The 10,720-nt window shown below is 40.0% G+C and overlaps 1 protein-coding gene and 1 non-coding gene across 5 annotated transcripts in view; one reads left to right on the forward strand and one right to left on the reverse strand.

Moving 5' to 3' along the window:
* SLC30A6 (solute carrier family 30 member 6) overlaps positions 1 to 10,720 on the forward strand; it is a 56,575-nt gene that overhangs the window by 40,496 nt on the left and 5,359 nt on the right. For all 4 annotated transcript variants that reach the window (XM_023216399.2, XM_023216400.2, XM_026454754.1 and 1 more), the window contains one exon: positions 1,572 to 1,640. In XM_023216399.2, coding sequence (XP_023072167.1) covers positions 1,572 to 1,640 — 69 coding nt within the window. The remainder of the gene's footprint in view (positions 1 to 1,571; positions 1,641 to 10,720) is intronic.
* Positions 6,468 to 6,572, reverse strand: LOC111545450. The gene has a single exon (XR_002732464.1). It is a non-coding gene; the product is annotated as a U6 spliceosomal RNA (small nuclear RNA).

Genomic DNA, 10,720 nt, shown 5'->3' on the forward strand with positions numbered 1-10,720 from the left:
ACCTTGTGATCCACCCACCTCAACCTCCCAAAGTGATGGGGTCACAGGCATGAGCCACAGCGCCTGGCCTAACTTTTGTATTTTTAGTAGAGATGGGGTTTAACCATGTTAGACAGGATGGTCTTGATCTCTTGACCTCATGATCCACCCACCTCAGCCTCCCAAAGTGCTGGGAATACAGGCGTGAGCCACCGTGTCCAGCCTGTTCTTTTTTTTTTTTTTTTTTTTTTTTGAGACTGAGTCTTGCTCTATCACCCAGGGTGGAATGCAGTGGCATGATCTCAGTTCACTGCAGCCTCCACCTCCTGGGTTCAAGTGATTCTCCTACTTCAACCTACTGAGTAGCTGGGATTACAGGCTCTCACCACCACGCCTGGCTAATTTCTGTATTTTTAGTAGAGATGAGGTTTTACCATGTTGGCCAGGCTGATCTCCAGCTCCTGACCTCAAGTGATCCACCCCTCTTGACCTCCCAAAATGCTGGGATTACAGGCGTGAGCCACCATGCCCAGCCTTTGGTTGTTTTTTAAAATATATATATAGAAAGAGATGGGGTCTCACTATGTTGCCCAGGCTCGTCTTGAACTCCTGCCCTCAAGCCATCCTCCCATCTTGGCCTTCCAAAGTGCTGGGATTACAGGCATGAGCCACTGTGCCCAGTCAAATGCTGTGATTTTTTTTTTTTTTTTTTTTAGGGGGTACAGAGTCTTGCTCTGTCGCCCAGTCTGGAGTGCAGTGCTGTGTTCTCTGCTCCCCACCAGCTAATTGTACTTTTTCAGTAGAGACAGGGTTTCACCATGTTGGCCTGGCTGGTCTTGAACTCCTGGCCTTAAGTGATCTGCCCACCTCAACCTCCCAAAGTGCTGGAATTACAGACATGAGCCACCATGCCCAGCCTAGACTTTCTTTTAAGTTGTTACACATTTCCACCTACTAACCAATGAAGAAATAAAATAATGAACTATTTTGATGTTGAAACTATTTTAAACCTTTGATTATCAGTGTCACAGAGGCCACTTTTACCAGTATAACTAGCTACTACTCTCAACTAGTGAAGCCTGGCCTTGGGTATGTGTCCTGTGCCACTGTACCAGTGGGCTACACACAATATATCTGGCCTTGGAATTTCTTCTAGACTCACATCCAAACAACATCCTGTGTTGTGCAGAGCTTTGTTATATGGGAATTCAGAGAAAGAAGTGATTGAGAAAACAAAAAAAAAATATGTAAAAAATCTAATACCACAAAGTGCTAGATATAATAAATATATTCCATATTGATAAAATGAAAAGAACCATACACTGTTACATAAATTGGTGGGGGTAAGGGTTTAAAACTGAGCAGTGGAGACCTGATTCTAAAAGAATTGGGGCAAACAAGAAACTAGGAAAGCAAGGTCTTGGGTCAGTATGGAACAAACAGGAATGGTGTCTTGAGTGGTCTAAGACTTCTCTTAGCTAATGAGTGTCCTTGTGCAGGATTTGGCTATGCCTGAGTCCATAATGTGACTAAACTGTGTTGGATATGTTAAGTACAGACAACTCTGATCACCTCTTTCTGTTTTTGGTTAGGTATCTACCTTGGATGGAGTTTTAGAAGTCCGAAATGAACATTTTTGGACCCTAGGTTTTGGCTCATTGGTATGTTCTTTTACATATGACTTTAGTTATAATTTAAAATATAGTCTTCCATTTTTAAAACTGAAGAAAAGTATTTCCTTAAAATTTTCTGGAGGCTTTGGATTCCTAGTTATGTTAAGCAGAGTCTAAAATGTACATGAATTCAGTTACCTAATTGAGGGATTTTTTGTTGTTTAGAGACAGGGTCTCACTCTGTTGCCCAGGCTGGTCTCGAACTCCTTGCCTCAAGCAGTCTTCCCGCCTTAACCTCCCAAAGTGTTGGGATTACAGACGTGTAATCTCAACAATAGAAGAATGTTTTTATTTTTTTTCCTTCAAACATGTTAATGGTAATAATACAAGAGTGTCCAGATAAGATAAAATTTGTAGTCAGTGTAATTCCCAAATAAGAAAATGTTTTAAAAAATTAGAAGTGCAATTGCTTTCTTTTTTAACTGCAGTTCTCATTTTGGAGAGTTTGCTGAATATTTTGAAGAACTACAATAACACAAAAATTTCATATTTTCTAATTCAGTTTAAACCTCCATACCAGGGAGATGTTTTTATGACACGGTTTTACTCGTATGTTAGGAATGATGAGGAAAATACAGAAAATGTAAAGCGCTGTAATCTTATCTAAAGAAAACTGCTGTTGATATTTTGGTGTTTACACATTTATTTTCCTTAGAAAATGAGATCATGGACTGGGCGCAACTCATGCCTATAATACCAGCACTTTGGGAGGCCAAGGTGGGCAGATCACCTGAGGTCGGGAGTTCGAGACCAGCTTGGCCAACATGGTGAAACCCTGTCTCTACTAAAAATACAAAACTAGCCGGGCATGGTGGTGTGGCACACGCCTGTAATTCCAGCTACTCAGGAGGCTGAGGCAGGAGAATCGCTTGAACTTGGGAGGCAGAGGTTGCAGGGAGCCAAGATCATGCCATTGCACTCCAGCCTGGGTTACAGAGTAAGACTCTGTCTCCAAAAAAAACAGGAAATGAGATCATGCTGTTTTATAATTAGCTCTTTTCATTTAATTAATTTATCATGAACAGTTTTCTATGTCATTAAATACTCTTCTACAGTATCATTTAAAAAAATAGGGTTTGATTTTTCTAATATAGCACAAATTTATAGATAAGCAGATCAAAGCTGGTCCAGCAGGTCAGTGATGTTACCTACTTTGCAGTCTTTAGTTTCAGGCTATGCTTTTGTAGTGGTAAAATGGTTTCTTCACCTTCACCTTCCCCAGCTCTTTCCCTCTCTCATATTTTGGATGTCTAAAATTTATTAGAAGAAAAACTTGAGACTGTAACATCCTCTCCCTCCTTACTGGGAAGGTGCCAAGTGACCAAAGTGTCAAGAGACCAAAGAATGACTTGGACAGGTCCAGCATGGCCAGTAGGTGAGTTTATTAGGACTTACCTACGGGGCACTCCTGGGAAGTAGCAGGACAGCTTTAGAGATCTACCCACCTCCCATTTCTAAGCTGCTTTTAAGCTAATTTTCTCTCTCTTTGCCTACTGTATGTATGTAATGAGACTGTTTTCCTCGGTAGGGTCTCAGATGCTCTCTCAAAGCTTTGGTTCTCAGGGTCGCTTGCTCCTCGACTGGGCACCATGGCTTTGGCTCACTGCCTGGCCTTCAGAGTTCAGGCAGCAGACATACACCCTCGAATTACCTGGTGGGGGACCCATCACACTATACTTCTCTAGTAAATTCTTTAGAAGGGGCCATTGGGAACAATATTCTCTAAATTCTTGAATGTTGAAAGCAGCTTGTGGACATTGTAATTAAAAATTAGTTTGTCTGGATATAAACTCTTCAGTACACATTTGCTTCAAGTTTCTTAAAAATACATTATCCCTTTTACTTCTGGCATGAAGCATTTCTGAGACAATGCCTAATAATAGTTTAATTTTTTTCCTTTTATATGTGACTTGATCTTTTTGCCTGGATGCCCAAAAGATTTTTTTTTAAGTTCAGTACCTTTACCAGACTACATCTTGGCATTGGTCATTCCGCATCAGTTATTTCAGGTATGCAGTGCACCCTTTCTTCTTCTTTTTTTTTTTTTTTTTGAGATGGAGTCTTGCTCTGTCGCCCAGGTGGGAGTGCCGTGGTGCAATCTCAGCTCACTGCAGCCTCTGCATCCTGGGTTCAAGTGATTCTCCTGCCTCAGCCTCCCAAGTAGCTGGAATTACAGGTGCACACCACCACGCCCAGCTAATTTTTGTTTTCTTTAGTAGAGATGGGGTTTTACCATGTTGGCCAAGGTGGTCTCAGACTCCTGACCTCAAGTGATCTGCCTGCCTTGGCCTCCCAAAGTGTTGGGATTACAGGCGTGAGTCACTGCGTTCGGCTCACAGTACACCCTTTCAATAATGCTGTTTCAAAAATAATTTTTTAAAACATTTAATTATAGTTCATAGTATTTGCTCTATTCTCTTTCTTTGGTTTTCTTTTGTGGAAACTTCTGTTATGTGCATGTTGAACATGTTGGATCTTTGCCTTTCTTATTGTTATTTTCTCTCAAATTCTTATATTCTCTTAATTTCCTTTTGATTTTTTTTTAACCTTTTATGTCTCTTAAAGTATACCTGTATGTTTCCTTGTTTGTATTTATTCTGGGTAAATCTTCATTTCTAAAGTGATCTTTTTTCTTGTATTATAATTGTCATCTCATTTCTAAGGTTTTCTAATTCTGATTTATGTTCTTGTTTTATATCTTTTGGCTGGTTTTTTAAAAGTAGGTTATAGTTTTTATCTGACGTAGTTTTATCTGTCTGGTGATCTTTTATAATCTGTTTTACAGTCTCTTTTTTTCTTATATAACTTTTTGTGGGATTTGACCCTCTCTCCTTTTCTGTTGCTCATTTTTATGTGAAGTTAGTTTTCCTGAACTTTAAAATTAGGAGTAGTTTAGGGTAGTGTGTACAGATTCATAGGTCTAGAGCTCCATCTTCTGATGATTTTGTAAAAGAAGAAAGTTTTTTATTCTGGCTCTGTTCCTCTCTGCCATTTTTACCTTTTTTGGTTTTTTTGAGACAGGGTCTCACTCTGTTGCCAGGCTGGAATGAGTGCAATGGCTTGATCTTGGCTCACTGCAACCTCCGCCTTCCCAGTAGCTGGGACTACAGATGCATGCCACCATACCCAGCTAATTTTTGAATTTTTTGGTAGAAACAGGGTTTCACTATGTTGGCCAGGCTGGTCTCAAACTTCTGACCTCAGGTGATCCACTTGTCCCGTGAGCCACTCTGCCCAGCCTTTTTTTTTTTTTTTTTTTTTTTCAAGAGACAGAGTCCTGCGCTGTCACCCAGGCTGGAGTGAGTGGTACAGATATAGCTTACTACAGTCTCAAATGTCTGGGCTCAAGTGATCCTCCTAACTCAACCTTCCCAGTAACTGGGATTACAGGTACACGCCACCATGCCCAGATGATCTTTTTAAATTTTTTTGTAGAAACTGAGTCTTGGTGTGTTGCCTAGGCTGGTCTTGAACTCTTGGCCTTAAGCACTCCTACTGCCTTGGCCTCCCAAAGTGTTGGGATTACAGGCACGAGCCGCTGTGCCTAGCCCTGCCTTCCATTTTTATCTGAACCTCTTCTATCCTTTGTCTCAACTATACTACTCAGTTTGGATTTTCTTGCTATTGTTTCTTTTTGATATGGGGCTTTTTTCTAGAGGGCAGCTTTGCCTGGTTACTTTCAAGGACTCATAGGACTCAGACTATTGCAGACCCAGTGTATCTGCCCACTGTTGAAATGTGCAAAACTCCTCCCAGTTTCAGCTGCTTTTCTCATATTGGCTGTCCTAGATTTCCATTAAGTCTTCTTAGCCGCTTTGGGGTTTTTAGGTCAGTCAGATGTGCTGTTGCTTCCTGCTGCACAGATTGTGTTACCTTGAAGGTCTCATAGCTTGTATTTGGGTTTTCATAGGGGTACTGGGTTACCTAGTTTTTTGTGGATATTGTCCATAGATTTTCAGTTTTGCTGTTTTACTTTCTTTGTTTTAATGGAAATATTTGAGGCAATTCAAAAACTGCCACCACCTTGCAAGAATCCAACGTAATTTTTAGTTTTCTTAGTTTTACATTATCTAAATATGCCATAATTTATTTCATAAGTCCCTTAGTGAATATTTAGATTATCTTCTATTTTTCCTATATTAACAGGTCTGGGATAAACTTTTTTTTTTTTTTTGAGACGTAGTCTCACACTGTTGCCTGGCCTGGAGTGCAATGGCGTGATCTTGGCTCACTGCAACCTCTGCCTCCCAAGTTCAAGCAATTCTCCTGCCTCAGCCTCCCAAGTAGATAAAAACTAGAAAGAAGCTATCTGTGAAACTGCTTTGTGATATGTAGATTCATCTCACAGAGTTAAAACCTGTTTATTGATTGAGCAGGTTGGAATCTCTCGTTTTGTAGAATCTGCAAAGGGACAGCTGGGATTACAGATATCCACCACCATGCCCCACGTCTGGCTAGTTTTTTGTATTTTTAGTAGAGACAGGGTTTCACTGTGATGGCCAGGCTGGTCCCAAACTCCTGACCTCGTGATCTGCCCGCCTCGGCCTCCCAAAGTGCTGGGATTACAGGCATGAGCCACCGTGCCCAGCCTGGGATAAACATTTTTATGGGATAATCTTTGTAAATATCCATGATTATTTCTTAAGATTAATTTTTAGAAGTTTTTATAAATCAGAAAATATTCACTTTTTTTATGGCTTTTGATGCAGATTCCCAAATTGCCTCCTAGAATGCCTTTTAGAACTACACACTTTGAGTCTTATAGTTCATTTTCAACCATTCTTTCCTTTATTTTATTTTTTTAGATTAATTTTTAAAAATATGGAATGCTTCATGAGTTTGCATGTCATCTTTGCACAGAGGCCATGCTAATCTTATCTGTATTGTTCCAATTTGAGTATGTGCTGCCAAAGTGACCACTTACCCATTCTTTTAATTGTATTAATGACGTTGGATGGCTTATAAACACAAAGAATATAGTCATCAACTCAGAACTTGGCATCTAGAAACCACACCTATGAAGTCCCTGGTTAAGAGCCAGGAATTTAGTAAAACAAACTTTTGAGCTACTAAAAGTTAATGTCACAAAAGCCATAGATTAATGCATGCACTGTGATTATAGGAGACTTTTCAAGTTCATACTCTGAAAATAGTTTCCTTATTTTAATTACTTTGATTTCCCTATCAGACTGAAAGAGGATATGGCATCTTTAATACTTATGTAGTGACAACTGTGAATGGTAGTGGCAAAGGAAAAGGGAAAAATCAAAGATGACTTGATTTCGAGACATGGCTTGTCTAAGCTAAAAGTAATAAACTAGAAGTCAAATTCAAGGAATATAGATATTTTCTCTGTCTCGTGATTACAGTAACTCTCTTACTATTTTTCTGTATTTAGTATTTCAAGTCATAGATTCAGATGCATTGTAATTAAACAATTTGGCTAATTTATTTGCAGTTTATGTTTTGTAAGAATTTTTTTCTTTTTTGAAAATCTGTGTTTATTTAGAAACCAAAATGGGGTGTCTGCTGGACATTTTATTTACTTTTATTTACTCTATTTTTTTGACACTGAGTCTGGCTCCGTTGCCCAGCCTGGAGTGTAGTGGCATGATCTTGGCTCACTGCAACCTCTGCCTCATGGGCTCAAGCCATCCTCACACCTCAGCCTCCCAGGTAGCTGTGACTGTAGGCATACACTATCACACCCGGCTAATTTTTGTATTTTTTGTAGAGATGGGGTTTTGCCATGTTGTCCAATCGGGTCTCAAACTCCTGAGCTCAAGCAATCCATCTGCCTCACCCTCCCAAAGTGCTGGGATTACAGGCATGAATTACCATGCCTGGCCATCTATGATATATATATATTTAAGTTTTGATTAGGCAAATAGTACCCAATTGTTAAGAAAATAAAAACTTCTAACTAAGTCATAAAAAAAGAGAGTAAATATCCTTAATAATCTTGCCATCTAGAGATAAATACTGTTATCCCTGATACTTGTGTCTGTCCTTCTGTTTCTTTAACTTTTATTTTTCTTTATTTATGTCTTATTTTATTTTTTATTTGTTGAGACAGGGTCTTGCTCTATCACCCAGGCTGGAGTGCAGGGGCACAGTCATGGCTCACTGCAGCCTCAACCCTCTAGGCTCAGGCAGTCTTTCTGCCTCAGCCTTCCTCGTAACTGGGACTGCATATGTGTGCCTGGCTAATTTATTTTTTATAACGATAGGGTCTTGCTATATGGTCCAGGCTGGTCTCGAACTCTTCCTTAAGCAATCCAACCTAGGTGCCCATCAATCTTAGGCGTTACTGGGCATCTAGGTTGATGCCATGCCTTTGCTATTGTGAATAGTGCTGTGATGAACATCCAAGTACATGTGTCTTTTTGGTAGAAAGATTTATTTTCTTTTGGATATATACCCAGTTATGGGATTGCTGGGTCAAATAGTAGTTCTGTTTTAAGTTCTTTGAGAAATCTTCAAACTGCTTTTTAGAGTGGCCGAACTGATTTACATCCCCACCAACAGTGTATAAACATTCCCTTTTCTCTGCAGCTTCACCAGCATCGGTTTTTTTTTTTTTTTTTTTTTTTTTAAATAATAACCATTCTGGCCCGGTGCGGTGGCTCATGCCTGTAATCCCAGCACTTTGGGAGGCTGAGGCGGGCAGATCACCTGAGGTCAGGAGTTCCAGACCAGCCTGGCCAGCATAGCGAAATCCTCTCTTGTACTAAAAATACAAAAATTAGCCAGGCATGGTGTTGTGGGCCTATAATCCCAGCTACTTGGGTGGCTGAGGCAGGAGAATTGCTTGAACCCAGGAGGTGGAGGTTGCTGTGAGCTGACATTGCGCCACTGCACTCCAGCCTGGGCAAGAGAGCAAGACTCTGTCTCAAAAGAACAAAAAATAATAGTAATAATAATAGCAATTCTGACTAGTGTGAGATGGTATCTCATTGTGGTTTTGATTTGCATTTCTCTGCTGATTAGTGATGATGAGCAATTTTTTCATGTTTCTTAGCCACTTGTATGACTTCTTTTGAGAAGTATCTGTTCATGTTTTTTTCCCATTTTTTAATGAGGTTATTTGTTTTTTGCTTGTTCAATTTTTAAGTTCTGTATAGATTCTGGTATCAGACCTTTGTCTGATGCATAGTTTGTGAATATTTTCTCCCATTCTATAGGTGTTTCTTGGTTGTCTTGCAGGTTTCTTATAGTTTGAGGTCTATTTTTTTTTAAACGAAGTCTAGCTCTATCGCCCAGGCTGGAGTGCAGTGGCGCGATCTCAGCTCACTGCAACCTCTGCCTACTGGGTTCAAGTGATTCTTCTGCTTCAGCCTCTCAAGAAGCTGAAACTACAGGTGTTTGCCACCATGCCCAGCTAATTTTTTTTTTTTTTTTCATTTTTGTAGAAACAGGGTTTTGCCATGTTGGTCAGGTTGCTCTTGAACTCCTGACCTCAGGTGATCTGCCTACCTTGGCCTCCTAAAGTGCTGGGATTAGAGACATGAGCCATAGCAGCTGGCCGAGGTCTTAAATTGAAATCTTTAATCCATCTTGAGTTAATCTTTTTATATGGTAAAAAGTTAAGGTCCAGCTTCATTCTGCATATGGCTAGCCAGCTATCCTGGTACCATTTATTAAATAGGTAGTCCTTTTGCCACTGCCTATTTTTGTTGACTTTGTCAAAGATCAGATGGCTGTAGGTATGTGGCTTTATTTCTGGGTTCTCTATTCTGTTCCATTGGTCTATGTGTTTGTCTTTTTACCAATACCATGCTGTTTTGGTTACTGTAGCCTTATAGTTTGAATTCAGGTAATGCAATGCTTCCGGCTTTGTTCTTTCTGCTTAGAATTGCTTTGGCTATTTGGGCTTTTTTTTGGTTCCATATGTATTTTAAAATAGTTTTTTCTAGTTATATGAAAAATGACATTGGTAGTTTGATAGTAATAGCATTGAATCCTAGATTGCTTTGGACAGTATGGCCATTTTAATGATACTGATCTTCCAATCCATGAGCATGGAATGTTGTTCCATTTGTTTGTGTCATCTGTGATTTCTTTGAACAGTGTTTCATAGTTCTCCTTGTAGAGATCTTTCACCTCCTTGGTTAGATGTATTTCTAGGTATTTTATTTCTTTTGTGGATATTGTAAATGGGATTGAATTCTTTTTTTTTTTTTTCTTCTTCTTGATACAAGGTCTCTGTCACCCAGGCTGGAGTGCAGTGGTGCAGCCACTGCAGCCTCAACCTCTCAGGTTCAATCAATTCTCCCACCTCAGGCTCCTGGCACTACAGATGTGTGCCACCACACCCAGCTAATTTTTTAAATTTTTTGTAGAGATGGGGTTTCACCATGTTTCTCTGGCTGGGGGAGTGTGTGTGTGTGTGTGTGTGTGTGTGTGATAACCAAAATAGGATCATTTGCTGTACCTACTATTGTATTATCTACTTTAAACACATAATTTATGGACTGCGTACGGTGGCTCATGCCTGTAATCCCAGCACTTTGGGAGGCTGAGGCAAGAGGATCACTTGAACCTAGGAGTTCGAGACCAGCTTGGGCAACACGGTGAGACCTCATCTCTACAAAGAAAACAAAAAAACAAAACCAAAAAAACCCATAATTTATGATAAACACTTTTTCAAGTTAACGAATATACTTCTTACTCCCATTGTAATGCCTGGTGCTCTCTCTCCCTTAGAAGCCTTGATATCATCTTTGATGAGTCAATCTCCCTCATCCTTTACTTCCAGCTGGGTATCAAGTCCTTTCATTTCTGCCCCTGGAATATGATATATCTGTCTGTCCCTCTCTGATCCCACTATTTTTGTACTGGCTCAGCTCTCCTCATTTGTTTTGTTTTGTTTTGTGTTTTGTTTTGTTTTTTTGAGACAGAGGCTTGTTCTGTCTCCCAGGCTGGAGTGCAGTGGCATGATCTGTGCTCCCTGCAATGTCTGCCTCCTGAGTTCAAGTGATTCTCCTGCCTCAGCCTCCTGAGTAGGTGGGATTACAGATGCATGCCACTGTGCCCAGCTAATTTTTGTATTTTTAGTAGAATCGGGG

This window comes from Piliocolobus tephrosceles, chromosome 15 (assembly GCF_002776525.5).
Source record: "Piliocolobus tephrosceles isolate RC106 chromosome 15, ASM277652v3, whole genome shotgun sequence".
NCBI classification, from domain to species: domain Eukaryota; kingdom Metazoa; phylum Chordata; class Mammalia; order Primates; family Cercopithecidae; genus Piliocolobus; species Piliocolobus tephrosceles.